This window comes from Pteropus medius, unplaced genomic scaffold, assembly GCF_902729225.1.
Source record: "Pteropus medius unplaced genomic scaffold, Ma_sr-lr_union100, whole genome shotgun sequence".
NCBI classification, from domain to species: domain Eukaryota; kingdom Metazoa; phylum Chordata; class Mammalia; order Chiroptera; family Pteropodidae; genus Pteropus; species Pteropus medius.
Genome location: NW_024350924.1, coordinates 9,928,104 through 9,944,197, shown reverse-complemented (window position 1 = coordinate 9,944,197; position 16,094 = coordinate 9,928,104). Strand labels below are relative to the sequence as shown.

The 16,094-nt window shown below is 51.7% G+C and overlaps 1 protein-coding gene across 4 annotated transcripts in view; it reads right to left on the bottom strand.

Moving 5' to 3' along the window:
- Positions 1 to 16,094, bottom strand: part of CHD1L (chromodomain helicase DNA binding protein 1 like) — a 48,361-nt gene that overhangs the window by 20,751 nt on the left and 11,516 nt on the right. For all 4 annotated transcript variants that reach the window (XR_005648246.1, XM_039841362.1, XM_039841364.1 and 1 more), the window contains exons 6-15: positions 15,794 to 15,875; positions 13,110 to 13,272; positions 11,719 to 11,874; positions 10,957 to 11,049; positions 9,539 to 9,635; positions 8,064 to 8,137; positions 6,862 to 6,972; positions 4,304 to 4,418; positions 3,611 to 3,764; positions 1,614 to 1,779 (exon numbers count right to left, since the gene is read on the bottom strand). Coding sequence is in view for 3 of the 4 variants with exons in the window: in XM_039841362.1 (XP_039697296.1) it covers positions 1,614 to 1,779; positions 3,611 to 3,764; positions 4,304 to 4,418; positions 6,862 to 6,972; positions 8,064 to 8,137; positions 9,539 to 9,635; positions 10,957 to 11,049; positions 11,719 to 11,874; positions 13,110 to 13,272; positions 15,794 to 15,875 (1,211 nt within the window). In the remaining variant the exon portion in view is untranslated. The remainder of the gene's footprint in view (positions 1 to 1,613; positions 1,780 to 3,610; positions 3,765 to 4,303; positions 4,419 to 6,861; positions 6,973 to 8,063; positions 8,138 to 9,538; positions 9,636 to 10,956; positions 11,050 to 11,718; positions 11,875 to 13,109; positions 13,273 to 15,793; positions 15,876 to 16,094) is intronic.

Genomic DNA, 16,094 nt, shown 5'->3' with positions numbered 1-16,094 from the left:
ACACCAGGTGTAAGGAACACTACCAACAAGAACACGAGAGTCCAAAACATTCTGAAAAAAAGCAGCAACAGTAATTAAAAGGGAGATAACGCAGGAGCGGAGACCATTTTTTTTTTAAAGCTGTGATAGATATTCTCAGAGATGATGTCCCCGAAACGGGAACAGGATACAACTGAACAAGCAGAGAACAGGGAAGAGGACCTGAGGAACAGAGAGGGGTCCGAACGCTAAGAAATGTAAGATAAACACAAAATTCAAACGGCGCCCTGTAGAACAGGCCCGCGGTCTCCCCACACGTCCCGTCACACGCACCCACGTGCACGCCAACGGCAAAACTGGGAGTCAGGGAATAACACAAACCTCAACGTGCAGGGGGAGAAACGAACGTGCAAAGCCAGCCGAGCCAGGCCCCAAGCCCACCTGGAGCGGAGCCAGGAGGAAGGCCGCAGGAGGCGGAGCGGGCGGCCGGGTTCTAGCAGCAAGAGACGCAGATAAGTCATCCCCGCGCCGAGTCGCACCTCGAATGGGAAGACGGCCAGGGCAGGTCTGAGACCGGGCAGAGCAGAGCGGGGGCTTCTAGGGATAAAGGAAGGGGCCGAGAGTGCGTGCAGCCCGCAGCTGGGAGAGGGTGGAGGGGGCCTTGGCAGTTTGTGGCAGAGGTTAAGACAGGAGCAAGGGATGGAAATTCAGGGTCCTACAGAAACAAGAGGATCACAAAACGAGAAGCCACGCCAACCCCGCTCGCCACCAAAACAAGGAGGCCCCGTCTCATTGCCTACTTGGTGTCTAGAGACTGTGCTGCTCCATGTCGATGGAGTAGGGTTCGCGTGAATTAAAAAGCCAGTAAGACTCTCAAATCTCTCACCCCAGTCCAGGCCGAGTCCCTGTTGCCACTGGCACAGGAAAAGTCATTTCAAACAACCATAAGACATCAGGGACCATCCTTACAAAGCTACTATGTGAAAGAAAAACCACTTCAAATCAGAAATCCAAATATTCAGAAGGCAAAGAAGACAAACGCTGACCAAATTCGGAAAGAAAAATTTAAGAGAAACACAAAATCATCTCGTGACTTACATGTACTGCTTCGCTAAGAAATTAAAATCGACGGCACCGGCACCTCGTGGGGGATTGTGAGGATTGAATGAAAACACAGGCATAAAGTACGTGACACCATATACACTTCTGAATGAGCAGCGAATAAAGACTCAGCGTTTATAATTTTTTAAAAATCGCTGTGCTACTCAGAAAAGGAATCACCATGCGGAAGGCACCATACCAAGGGCCGTAGGATTTACTAATAAACAAAGGAGGTGTCTGCAACCGAGAGAGGCAAATTAAATGCAAAATCCTCGAGACCGATACTATCCTAAGCACCAAAATCACCTAAGTTCACTTCCAAGCCCAGTTCTAAGGGACAGGCAGGCAACCTCCAGTCAGTCCGGGAGATTTCTTGAGCCACGTACGTCTTAAACAGAGAGCCCGGGAGGAGACGGGGCTGGGTGGGCCGGAGCTGCCCCAGGGAGCAGTGTGGGGCACCCCCCACCCCGGGACTCTGGGCTCCCGGTCTAGCCCAGGGCGCTGTGTCCCCGGCCAGCCCTCGCCCCACTTACTCGCTTCCTCCAGCTCTCCGTTTCCTCCCTCGGCGGTAGGCGGGACGTCGCAGGCCCACTGGCCATCTTCCGTTTCTCCCAGGATGGACTCCAGGTCCATTTCATCCATGCTGCTCCCCTCGGAGGACAGCAGCTTATCCAAACCGAACTTGAGGATCTCACTCAACTTGAATGGAGAAAACAAAATGGTCCGGTCAGTTCCCATGGCAACACACACTGCGTACCAGGGACCTGCGGAGTGGCTTCAGGCCACCGGACACAGCCCTTCCCTGGTGGTCACCTGCCTTCTCTCCCCAGGGAACCAACAGGGCCATTTCGTAGACAGATGATGGGTGAGCTGAGAGGTGAAAAGTGATGACCAGAGATGCTGGCTCTGACAATTCTCAGGAAGAAAAACAATTTCTGAGCCTCCGGTTTTTTTTTTGAAGAATAACAGTCATTTCCTGCGTTACCTTAGCGCTTCTCGCTGCCAGCTGCCGCACGAGAAGTCCGAGACCCAGCTGGCTGGGTCCCACCGTCCCCTGCCACGCTCCTTGGAAGGGGAAGGCTACACGGGGTGCTTCACCTCCACCACCCACCGCCTTCTCTGCCGTGGCCATCTGGTGTCCTCCCGCTGTGCCCCACGGAACCACCTTCGCAAGAACCGGCCCCAGCTCTCCATCGCCAGGCCCGAGGGCAGTTTCTCAGTTCTCAGCTCCTGGACAGTCCCCCGGGGCTATGCCGCCCTGCCTCCCTCCCCTGCTCCCTAAGGCTCCCTCGGCTCACCCCTGGGGCTGCAGGAACCACCTGAACAGTTCCAGGCTGTGCCCTAAGTCAGACTCTAAGCCGAGCCGATTCACATCCTGACTCCGCATCCGCCCTTCCGGACCGGTGCACTCATCTCTGGGTGGTCTGTCTGGAACTCTGAAGGCGTTCGGTAACCGCTGGCACACGGCTTAGCTCTGAGCATGAACACACCTGGACATACTGATATGTAACCTTGGTGCACACGACAAGGCCACCAGCTCTGACAGCTGGCACCAAAAACAGAAGAAAGGCAAGCGTTCGTGATAAGGACTGGTCCATATTGGGTCCCTCCCCTCAGTCTGCCTGGCGTTTACACTGTCACTTGCGACGCGTCTCTGTGTTAGGGGACTCCGTGGGTTCCCCGAGAAGCCGTCCGTCCGTCACAGTGATTAAGGCCTGCCTGGAGGTTAGAGAACCTGCAGCCCTTGAACCTGCACTATTTCTTACCCGGACCCTCCCACGGCTACTGCCCGTCAGAGGTTTACAATTCACCGCACGCCTGGATCTTTCCAGTATTCTAGGAGTTGGCCTGCTTCCGGACCTTCACCTCTGGGTCGAAATGGAAGAATCTGGGATGTATAATAACACGGGTTCTAATTTCAACCCACGGGCTGCTATAGAATAACTTCCTCCAGAAGAAAGCTTTCTCTAAGACCTTTCAGGCCCGTTTGTTCCCACCCGGCACCCCCATATTCCAGCAATGAACTCTAGTTCTTGCACCCATTTTCCCTGAGGCATAACTGTGAATTCCCAACCTCGTTCACCCTCCTGAGTATGAAGAGTCATGTAGATCTCTGACCAAAGGGTCTGGGTTAAGATGGAGGCACAGGGTTAATCATTCCTTATTATGCTCAGTTCTTTATCTAATTCTCTCAATGGCCCTCTGAGGTAACTCGGGCATCCTCATCTTCAGAAAAGTGAGAAGACAGCAGATCTGAGGTTAAGACACCAGCCCAAAGCCACACAGCCAATAAGTGACGAGGCTTGGGCTGCAATCCGAGTCGGGTGGATCGCCTCGTTGTTTTACGTTCATCTTCAGCGCCTCCGGCCTCTGCGTGGGGCGGGCACACGGCAGGTAGCTCAGCCAGGGCACGACCGTGTGGCGGGGGCAGGTGGGTGCTCGTGCCAGCTCTTTCCCTGCACTTTCTCATCCGCAGGGAGCACCGACTATAAATCTGGCACGTTCTAAAGTGAAGAACAGCCCGCTGTACCTGGAGGCCGGCACTAGCCGCGGGCTTCTGGGTCCCCAGGGTGAGATGGCCCCCCTCGACGACCGTGCTGGCGAGCTGCAGCTTGGCGGTGGCCTTCCCACAGACCATTTCTTCCACGGTGTCTCGGCCGATCAGCCGAATAACCTTCACAGACCTGCACCGAAGCGAAAGAGAGGGGCGTGTGACCGCGGTCGGCAAACATGGGCACACGCCTGGGGGCAAATGAACCCCAGATGCCGTGTTTGGGCACCGTTAAGGGGCCCTGTGGACCATGCGCGGGTTCTCACCGAGCCTTCCCGAAGTCAAGGAAGGGACGACGAGGTGGCCACAACTCGCTCCCTTATCTGTGGCAGAGGAAAATCTCTGCTAGATCTAGGTTTCCCTGAGGTCAAGGCCAAGGCTTTCTTTTTCGATTAGTTCCATGACTTCATTTCTTAACGGAATCAGATCTCGACCCAGGAAGGATGAGTTAAATGCCTCCTCCAGGTCCCTTCTCGTCCTTTTGCAAGTCGAGAGTGAGAATGTGCCCGCCCAGCTCCACGGCAGGAGCCAGCAGCAAAGCTGGGCTCCAGCCAAGTGGTCTGTTGCCCTCCGGCCTGGGACGGTCACCAGGACCCATGCACTTCGCCTTCCTCCCCACCCAGGACCGCAGAGGGGCGAGGAAGCCAACAGCGTGATGCTTCCACCTCTCACTTGTTCTGGCCGATCCGATGGGCCCTGGCGGCCGCTTGCAAGTCATTGTGCGGATTGAAGTCACTGTCCACAAAGATAACGGTGTCCGCTGCCGTGAGGTTCATGCCGACTCCACCTGTAAACAATGCACGGGACAGTGTGATCGGCCGCATGAGGGCCGGGGACCAGGCAAGACGTGGGCCACGGCGGTCAGACTGACCACCGGGGGCCCGTGAAAACAGCCAGCGTCGCTGTCCACACTCAGACCGCTGACCGGCTGCCTGACTCAAGGACATTTAACTGCAGAAAGTCACAGAACGAGGTGAGCGGGGTGGGCAGCAAACGTAGCTCATTAAGTCAGTGCCGCGAAGCCCTTCTCGATCTCTTCCGTTTGACAATCTCGGTTGCTTTATTTACAATGGTCTGTGGGAAAGGACACGTGCTCTTTCAGAAAACAGTTTTAAAAATGAGAGGGGACTTCCGCCAGGGGCGCCGAGAGGAGTGCTCTTAACGCCCATTGCAAGTTAAAGGTAGGAAGACCCCCGAGTCGGCGGGAGGAGGGACGCCTCTCACCAAGCTCCCCAGCAGGGCAGGGCCTCGGAACGGAGGCAACCCCGGTCTTTTCTGTCCTTGTTCCCACATCAATCACAAAGGGGGTAACAGAACTGGCCACAGGGCAAGAACAGTCCCCGGGGCAGCTCTCTGGTCTTCCGTCTGCTGCCGGCAAAGGGCTGAGGCCCCCCGACGACGAGAATGTATTGAGACTGCCACGAAGGCAAATTACAGGCTCCCCTCTGACTGATGTGAACACAAGGACAGAAGGGCTCCCTCCCCACAGGGTTGTCACGGCCTGACGGGGCCCGTTCCTCCGGCCTGGATCTGGGTCTCAGTTTTGAGACAGGCGACGGATGCTAAGCTGGGTCTCAAATTAAAGCTGGAACAGAGACGACAAAGGCTGACAACTGGGAGATGCCGAGTTATGACCCAGAATAACCCAGCCATCCTCGCGCTGCGCTCACGACTCGCCAGGCAAGGTCCCGAGCGCTTGCTAACTCCTTTAACCCTTACGACGACCTTGGAGTCGTCACTGTTGTTATCCTCACTTGACAGATGTTGCAGTGGACGCACAGAAACGTTAAGGGGCTTACTGGAGGTTGCACAGCTACGAAGTGACAGGGCCGGGGTTCAGTCCCACGTGGTCTGGCTCCACAGAGCCCGTGCTCATCCCCTCGGCCGTAATACCCCACCCCCCCAGGCCCCATTTCCTGACGCTGTGCTGAGTACACATCACCTTCTTTGGTTACTGTCTAAGGCCGGCTCTTTCTCATTAAGAGGTTTTAGGTGATAGTCTACCAATCAGCTCCACCAGGCTTGTTTGGGACACGTTCATGAGCTTCCACTGCCACCTGGTGGCGGTATGCCTCCATCACAGAAAAATTCGAAAGGTGGAGGGAAACCTGTTACGTACATGGTAAAACTGTCGACCTACAGCTAAAACGCGATGGCTCACGTTGGGACTAGTGTTCGGAAAAGGCTGACATCCGGGGCTGCTTTGGCTCCTAGGGGATTGCTCTGTTTCCGCTGATTCTGAGTACTCCGAGAGGAGCTGAAAAGCAAGGTCTCCTACTGCCTGGGACAACTGGTGGACACAAGGGGGGCCGGATAAAGCTGATTCTATCCTTGTAACACAGAGATAAAACACACGCTGGTGAAACAAGCTCCTATGGGCAAGGGCTCTACCTAACACTTCCTTTATACACCCTCACAGGACTAGGCACTTAACGAGTAAAAAGTGCTTCCCTTTTTACAAAGATATTGATCTCTCTAGAAGAAAGGACACACATTCTTTTAGTGTTTCTGCATCAGGATTTAGAGCTACAAAAAATAAGAGATAATGAAACTCGGATTCTACGAGTTCAAAACTAATTTAAGGGCTGCTTCCTCCATGACACAAAATAATTTCATCTCCAGGAACTGATTTCAAATGATTTAACACCGTAACAAAAGCACTCTGTAACTGGTAAAGCACTACAACTGCCATATGCAATATTTATGACTTAAGTCACGATGTTAGAAATAATTCTAAAGAGCTGGCAATTTCATCATAATCACAATTTTTTCAGCACTAGATTTTTATAAAGTGCTCACGACACTATTCCAGGGCTGCTGATGGAGGAGGGAGAAGTGGACAGGCTGCAATCTCATCTCCCAAAGTCACGGCCGGGGAGGAGCGCTGCCTCTACCGAATAATGAATCCAAGTGTCCATGGAATTACAGGAATCTTACAGGACAAGCCCAGGTCCACGGTCAAAGTAGAGCAGAACTATTGCCCAAGAAGCCCGGGTTGCAGCCTCACGTCTTGGATGAGATGACGGCTTAGATTCTCCTCGACAGAAAAGAGCAGCCCGGGGCAGCCCAACCGTGGCGAACTTACGGCGACGACTTTAGCACCCTCTTTTTTCAGTGCCCCTGGGTAACGACCCCGCCTTTCAGAGAACCAAGGAAAACCTACTGAGGGCCAGGATGGGAAAGCCCTGCGTGGCCCCCACGTGTCTGCTTGTCGCTGCGGTGTGGCCTACCTGCCCTGGTACTCAGGAGGAAGACAAAGATGGGCTGCTGCCCGAAGTTCTTGATGGCCAGGTGTCTCTCCTCCCCTCTCACGGAGCCATCCACACGCTCGTAGCTGTAGCCTTCGCACACAGGAAGGAAAGAGAAACATTAACCCTCGTCAAACACTTTGCACGGAATAAAACGTTGCCAGCTTAAAACCAAGTGCTAATTGTGTCCCTTTCCGCGCACGGGCACGGCCCCCACCGTAAGCAAGCCTCACGGGGAAAATCTAAATTTAAGGATCGCTGTATTGTTCGGGCACAGGACTCGCCATAACATGCTCCTGTGCGTTTTTTTAAATACATGCGGCGGGTGTACTTGGCGTTCCTGGCGTTAGTATTAAACTGTGACTATGCCGAGTAACCCTGGGGCGCACTGGACACCGCTGTGTGGCGGTTCAGACTTCGCTCAGACTTGCTGCTGCCTGGCGGACAGCGAGACGAGCGCCGGGAGCTGGTGGGTGAGGCCGCCCGACGGGCCAGCGGCTGCCTCTCACTGGGGCCGCGGGCCTTCCCCGGCGGGGCGGGGGACCGGTGTGCACAGCTGTGCCAGTAAACCTGGGGCTCCCGCAGCAAGCCAGTGGCCCTTCTTGCCTGCGGCCGCCGGCTCGCGTGTGCGACAGACCCGCGGGCATCGGGTGGCTGAGACCGACACTGAATTCATCCCTCAAGTGGGAAGGTCTGGAGCTGCTGCTGCTGCTGATCTCAAGACCAACCAAGGTTACAGCTGTGCCCCACCGGCCCCCGTGTGAACTTTATCTGCTAAACGGCGGCCCCAGGTAACAACTTAAGCTCTATTGTCTACGCAGAAAAAAATTTCCTTGACCTTTCTCTTGGTTCACATGTGGGGTCTCTCATTTCAATATTCATCTTTGCTACTGGCCCTGAACAAGCAAACTGCTGAGCTGAACGCTGCAGGACGATGAAGGCTCCGGCCACTGAAACGGTTTCTCACGTTTCCTCCAGGACCCATAACTTTAAATTGCGCCACCGATGGGAATGTGTTTGTCGCCCACGCGTCTCTCCCCTGCTGTCCACCTGGCGTCACACACCTCTCTCCTCACTCTCAACCCTCCTCCCACTGCTCTCGCCCCAGGGGACCCTTCAGGGACCCATCTGGACTGTGAAGTCTAAAAAAGGCTTGTGTAATGTGAATGGCCAAGGGCTGTCACCTCTATAATCCATGTAGTCCTGGAGAATATCCAACATCTGGGTCATCTGGGAGAAAAGCAAAACTCGATGGCCCCTGGCAAGAAAAAAGGGAAAACTGGCAGCTCCAATATTTAAGGTGAGTTTCCCTCGGGTGACACTGACCAAAGAATGCAAGTTTACAAGTCCACGGAATACTGAAGTGGAAACAAACGTCACGATCGTTTACAGAGGCTTCCTCAGAAAGGCCGAATGCCTGTGCTTGGCCACCTACTGTCACTCTCTGCTTGGGGGTGTAAAGTCACTATCCTCTCACGCACAGCTACACCGGCTGACTCATCGCTTTAGAGAAGCAAGGGGCAGGTGGCATCTCATCCCCCCCACGACACGCGAGAAACCTTATCTACAAGGAGAGAGGAGAGGCGGCAGCGAGAAGGAAGCCAGGCCTAGGGCCCTGGGTTATCGGCGTTATCTTAAGTTTACATAAACAAAAGAGGACAGCACTGTCAAAACACAGGCTCCTTAGGAAACACAACTGGGTTTGCGCTTGCAGTGCGTTCAGAGGAGCAATGCCGGCCTTGGGCTAGGGAAGGCACTGAAGCTGCACTGAGGACCTCGGTTCTAATCCCGCCTGTGGTTAGCTGGGTGGGACCGTCAGACAAGTCACACGACCCCCCTGGGCCTGTTTCAACACCTGTGAAAGGAAAAGGTGGGACGGGAAATAGTCACAGGTCCTCTTCCGACTCTGACACACTTAAGGATACACGAGAGCCCAGAAAAGGTAAGAAGTGCAATTATTTGACTCGCACATTCCTAAGCTGGGAGGTTTTGCCCAACCTGAGGCCTTAGGCTGGCTCAGGCCCGCCGGGAGGCAGTTGCTTCAAGGGACAGCGTTGAGATCCCTAGGAAGCTGGGAATCTTTCTAGATTCCTCGGTCCCTCAGGAGACAGGTATAGGCTGGACGCCAAGGCACTGAACACTCAGTCGAAACTTTAGAGGCTCCAGGAGTAACCTGGTCCTCTGATGCCCAACTCCCGTTTCTGGGAAAAGTCCCCCGAGTTCTCCCCGAGTTAAAACCGAACCATCACAGGTGAACAAAAGTGATTACTTCACTCAGCCCTTACTAAGTGCTAATTCCATGCGAGGTACCAGCAGGCAATTAAAAAAGAAACGCTTGATGTTAATTCCGTCCCAGTGGGACTAAACGATGCGGCTGGAGTGATTGGTTAATATACACCGATTAACCAGATAGCAGATTAAAGCAGAGCAGGGCTACTGTGAGATTAGGGCCCTACGTGCTGCAGGGATTCGGGAAAGGAAAGGATGATCCTACAGGCATGTGATGGGGTGGGAGGCGCGGCTGCATGGAAGGCGGAACCTGAATAAGGGTCTTGAAAAAAGGAAAACTGGAACCAGTCTCAAGAAGTCAGTGAGTTGCTCATTATTCTGCTTTTAACGGTCGCCAGCTCAGAGCAGAAAATGCGAGCCTACCACTTACCTGGAATACAGGAAGGCCAGCAGCTTATCCAGCAGGTGAAGCTTCCCGCTAGCCTCAATCAGGTGGTCTCCGATTTCAAAAGGCTCTGGTTCCACACCTGGAAAAGAACAGACCTGCTCCCAACGTGTGTCCCCATCAGCACCGACTCCTCGGCCGGAGAAGCTGACGGCCAGGCACCGCAAGAGGCCCAGCTCCCGCGAACAGCAAACGGGCCCACGTCTCGCCTCTCTCTGAGGCATTTCATAATTTGTTTGCATGATCTTGGTGCTTAACATCAATCACAGGGCTTGGCACAGCCAACATGACGAATAATGCTTATCCAAGGGGAAAACCCACTCTTCAGGACACGGAGGCACAGGGAGAAGCTAAAGGCCCGAGACCCAAGATTAAAATCTTGAGGCTCTCACTCTAGAAAACAAACTAAGAAATAGGCTTAGCTGTATGAACTAGTAAGTCTCAAGGTGGGGATGGCAGTCAGAAGAACCTGGAGGGCTTCTTTCAAAATCGACACATTCTCAACACCTCTACTCCCTGGGGAAAAAAAAAGTTTTGATATGCAACTAATAAAGATGCTGTGACGTTTTAAAATGAGTCATAGTGCTGTCTGGCAAATACTTCCTTAAAACAACCTTCTGCATTGCTCCTGTCCATACTCAGACCCCCGCAGCCACGGAAGTCCTGAATTGTCCCAAAGGCTGCCAAGCAGTGAATTTAAAAAAAAAAAAGGTTGAATGAAAATGAAAACACTGCAAAGCGACATGTGCGGAACGCAGCTAAAGCAGCACCTCGAGGAAAATTTACAGCCATCCGTAAGACGCAGGGGAAGGAGTAGACGCGAGGCAGGTGGAGAGCACAGAGTGCCACTGCAGAAGCCAGGTGGAGAAGAAAGAAGGGATCAACTCTGTCAAAGGTTTTGAGGGGTTAATTAAAATGTCAACTGGCACCCACTGGCTGGGCAACATGGAGGTCGCCGGTGAACTACGACAGAGATGAAAGGCTGACTGCGTGGGGTCAAGACAGAGGAACATCTAATCAAAGAAATAATCAAATGAATGCAGATTATGAGACAGTCCATAAAACTGGCCTTAATTCTTCAAAACTGTCCCTTTCATAAAAGAAAAATAAAGCTGAGAAACGTTTCTGGAGTATAGGAGAAATGCATTACACGACAAATGCAATGGAGGATCTATGACTGGATCATGAATTTAAAAACGAAGACAAAAAGCCATAAGGGACATTAGGAAGACAAATGAAGAAATCTGAATATGAACAATATATTGGATAACTTCGACATAAAAAGCTGACACGAGAAAATAAGGGAGTGGGGAACTGACAGGAAACACAGGCAATTTTTCTGAAGAATTTTGCTATGATGTCGGCCACCGAAATGTTAAAATGTGAAAAGGGCAGTGCCTCACCATCGAACAAATATGGGTGGTTCACACACTTTCGCAGCTGCGACAGGATGTTCTGAAGTTTGACTTTCTTTGCCACCTCATTTTCAAATGCATCTGGAATTTTAAGGGGAGAGAGAGAGAGAGAGAGAGAGACTGAGCTATAACAAGAAACCCACCAAGTGTCCATCGACAACCCTACTCGATTTAATAATATAGTTTTCAAACTGTATTAACTTCTCAAACTTCACTGAATTGCACCAAGAACGGTGCATCCATAGGCAGGCTTCTTAACCATTGCTTTGTTTTAAGAAGGAAGCTCACTATAAACTGAGCTCAGGACTACCTTATTACTCTTTTGTAAATTCCCAATGTCCTTCTTTAAAGGTTGTTGTAGAGCCAAAGGACAAAGAGATGAGAACTGAGAGACAGTCCCAGCCCCGATTCCTCCCAGTGATTCTGACTCAACAAAGACGTTCTGCCATGTGTTAAAATACTTGACCGGATGGCGAAATGACAGGCACACCGAGCCCCCAGGAAGTGTTTGCCTAACCGCAGGCAACGAGGAAAACTGGGTGGGGGTCGGGGAGGAAATGTCCCAACGGCGACAGACGACGAGGCCGCGGTTATGGTAAAGACACGCGCCAGGTCCACTGCCGCCGACTCGACCACCTTTAGAACACACACGGCATCCCACGCGCTTGCTCTCCAGGGCGAGCGTGAACATACACTATCTCCCCGCATGAGTCGCGTCCTCGCTCAGACGGACAGGTGGCTGCTGGTTACCTAGGTCTTTCATCAGAACGGCCTTGTAGTATCTTTTCTGCAGCGCCGACAGGCCGTGGTACAGCACCACCTCCGTCTTCCTGGGGAGCTCCGAAGCCACCTCGGCCTTCACGCGCCTCAGCAGAAACGGCCGCAGGAGTCTGTGCAGTTCACTGGCTGGGAGAGAAACGAAAAGCACGGGACGTGTGGGACCGAAGCGAGACCAGCGGCTGGAGAACACGTGGCAAGTCTGCTTTGCTTCTCGTTTCCAAGCCAATTCTGCCTTCTAGGCCAATGTGGTAATTTTTCATAGTGTTTCTTCCCTTCGCTGGGTCCTTCCGAAATCATTACTGGCTTCAACTCAAGAACTTGGGACACTCTAAGAACTTGATTCTTCCTAATGATACTCTCACTGGTCAGCGTAACATCTTAGAAATGCAGGGCAGTAAGTGTATGGTCCCTCTTTTTATAGTGAAGCTGAGCGAGGCTGAGAAAACGTTAAGGGCCTCATCCGAAGTGGCAGAGATGGATGCCACTGCTGCTGGCATTCGACTTCAACTCCCGCGTTCCTTCCCCAAGTGTCGTGAACTTGAAAACTAACTTACATTGGGATTCCCTGCATGCGGGCTCGTCAGACACAGGAAATAAAAATATGAGCACCCAGTTAAATCTGAATTTCAGATAAACAACAAATAACTTTTAAAATATGAGGATGGCCCATGTAATATGTGACTGTCACCTACTTTACCTGGCAACCCTGAACACCTGAGCGATCAGAGCAGGCTCCCCAGGAAATCCTCAGCCTTCGGTGCTGGGATTTCCCCTTCCGAGTCATCCTCACCTAGTTCAGCCAGACTCGCTGGTTGGCTGTCTGCCCCTTGCTCTGAATAATCACCTTGGAGGACCGTGATGGGGACAGAACATTTTCCGAGGCGGAGGGGCAGAAGTGCGGGAGGGGTAAGCCCACACCCGAAAGCTGTAGGAGCGGGGAGGCCTCCTTCCTTTGCCCCGCATCCCAGACTGCCAGTCTCGGTGCTGCGTTACAAGGCACATCAGTGCCGTGGGATGCTGGACAGTCGCCTGGGGCCACAGCACCCACGTCCATTCCCGCCGCAGGAATCAGCACAGAATGTTAGAGTCCTACCAGAAATCACACGATGGACAAAAATAAAGTCTGCGAATCAGCAGACACTTTCCATTTCTTCCAAAAATGACCCAAATGAGCCTCAGGGTGGAGTGGTGTAACGAGAGAGTCGTGAACAGCCGACAACCTGGAAGGCCGTGGGGAGCCTGCCAGCACCCCAATTCTGTGTGGCTCTTAACCTCCCCGGCGGCGCCCTCTGGTTCTCGCGCCTCTCTTCTCTCTGTGACCACCGCCCGCCACCCACGAGGACGGTTCCCAGGCCACCTGCCTGCCTCCGGCTCCCTCTCGATGTCCCGGTAACGCTGAACGAACTCCTCCGCCTGCTCCCTGGGGAAGACGCCCGGCTCCAGCAGTGCGAGCAGGGCGTAGAGCTCTCGGAGGCTGTTCTGCACGGGCGTCCCGGTCAGCAGGAGGCTGAAGGCCGCTGAGAACTCCAAGACACACAGAAATAAAGTCGTCACCCCACAACGCGGGAAAGCAAGGCCGCGGTGCCCGTCACGGCCTGTCCCCAAGCAGAGAGAGGGCGCTTAAAGGAGCGACCGTGGGGACATGAGCTCTGGAGGCCCACATCTAAGGTGCGCGCTATCTGTCTGTCTGGGGAATAACAGCTCTTCCGTTTCCACTAAGAGGGGCGGAGGGACGGAAACCCTGCGAAGGAGAAGCCGCTGTCAGGGTGTGAGTGAAATCGCCCTGAGCTCTGCAGCACCACACGGGTGTCCGACACGGTGGTCGTGAGCCGGCCCACGGCCCGCGACGCACGTCCACGCGGTCCAAGGAGCCCAAACATGCAGCGGGCCCCACCGCCACGGGCAGAAGCAAGGAGACCTACGCAGACAACGTCCTTTCCTAAAACTTGACGGGGCATCGCGGGCAAGACATTAAGACTTCTGTTCGTTTCTGGGCCACATACAACCCAAATGAAAAGAAATTCTTTAAATTTTGAGCAACAGATGAGAGTGCCAAAAAGAAGAGACTAATAAAGGAAACGGTCAGGAAAAACACATCACGACACACATTTAGGCCAAGCAAAGGACAACTTCTGAACTGACATTCGCAATGACTTGTACCATTTAATTATTTAGCAAAAAGGAAAAAACCACATCCCATGTACATTAAATATTGAAATACAATGTGTGCATGTATATATACAGACATATACATACAATGTATGTACATATACATATTTTGCTATTTAAATAATATATTTTGACTTTTTAAATAATATACGCACCCATCTGCATGTTTGGGTGCACACGTGCATAGCAAAACACATGGCGGCACACACAGCAAACGTCACTGCGTGCAGGGGAGCAGGATTATCAATGATTCTCACTTTTCTTGTGTTTCTATATTTTGATTTGGGGGGCATAAGAAGATATTGCTTTTGTAATACGACGAGGTGATCGACGAAATGACACAATCAATTAAAACTGATTTCAAAATGTTTTTTGGGGTATTTTTGTTCATTTCTTTTTAAATCGTCTAATCAACGTCTACCCGTCCATGCTTGCTCTGCTTGTAGAGCAATGTTTTCCCAGTATTTCCAGTACAGAAACTGGTTAAAAATAAACGCTTCCAATAACCAACTCACATTTTTCAATATGTACCCACTAAGCAAAGAACTTAGTGGGTTTCTGGAACCAAAAAACATGAGGTCACAGACAACCAAAGATGCTGGTCACCGTGACCAACTATGTATCACAAATTCCCGATGCTGCTTCCAAGTTTTACGAACAAGCTGAAAACAGTACGAGAAGGGGAGGGAGGCAGCACCCTTCTCCCCGCCTCTCGGCCCAATCAATAAACACATTTCTTCCAACCAACTCGTTGTCTGCCACTCACACCTCACCTAAAAAGCGTGCTTAGATGCTGCCGAGCGATTTTCTCACTTAATTCCCCTGAGCCTCAGTTTCCTCACTCCAAACCCAGGGTCTTTTACTGCACCTGCTTCTCTCCTCTCAGTGTAAATGAGTCGGCTGGCTTGGTAGTTTATGAAGCAGACTAAGGTTAGCGACCAGGATATGACAGCCTCTCGAGAAAGAAAGAACGTTATGAGTTCCTAAAAAGAAGGCACAGGACACCATAGAGCAGAGGGGGCCTCACCAATGGAGACTGAACTGACAGTGGCCATATCTGCACAAACATGTAAAATACTACAACTTCTAGCCAGTAAATCAAGAATCCAGATCTAAGACTATCCTCCAAATGACCTCTACATGTACTAATTGTTTTATTACCGGACAGGGACCAAACTTGGGTGATGGTCAGAAAAATCGCACTCAAACGAACAAGCCGCTACTTGGACAAAGAGAAGGGAGCTTTGGACACACGAGCTGCTCCCTTGGCTCCCCAGAAAAGAGGGCAAATCTTGGGGTACAATGACATTTCCCATCTACTTTGCCAGAAGGACGCCAGAGACAAAGAGAAGGGAATGAGACCAAGGGCGTCACGCTCAAAAGTATGACGAAGACAACAGTGATTGGGGGAAACATTCCATAGTACGAGCCTGGCCTCCTCATAACTCTACGTGAACTGTCAGATTCTTTGAGCAGATAAATGGGGGACAGGTGCCTTATAGCAGACACACCTGCTACCATAGACAGAATTATAATGAGATTTCTTTTTCAAATAAATTCTCCCTTTGAAGAATATCAAAAGAGTTGAACACTTCCAAAAATACAATGTATTTTATTGGGGTAGCCTCATTCGCTTGATAACCAGATTTTGGTAAACATTATCTCCCGTATTAAAGAGAAAGAGGTTACGCTGTATCAAGTACTACTTCTGTCACTCATGAAATATTCACTTAGCCCTGCAGAAAGGTGACTGGGGGGCGGGGGGGTGGCGTGGAGCACATTTGAACCTAATTAGCTCTACAGAGGCCCAAACTAACTTTTTTTAAAGGGCTTTATGGAAACACTAAGGCCAGAGCTGATATAACGCTGAGTTTACCTCTGAAAGTGTCTTATGCAACAAGGAGCTTTGGTTTTTCAACCTGTGAGCTTCATCGACGACGAGAACACTCCAGGGAAAACTGCGGGAGAAAAATCCAAGCTTTCGGTCTGCGTGACTCAAACATGTATCTCACAAGCAGAAGTCTTATTCCAAAACTCTGCTGTTGGGAAGACTAATATTAAATCCATTCGGTTAGAAAGACACCCCAAACTGCCTTCTTACCTGAGAGCCTACCATGTACATTAATACGATATATGGATAAGGGAGCAAAAGCAAGGAAAATTGTTTTCCAAGATGA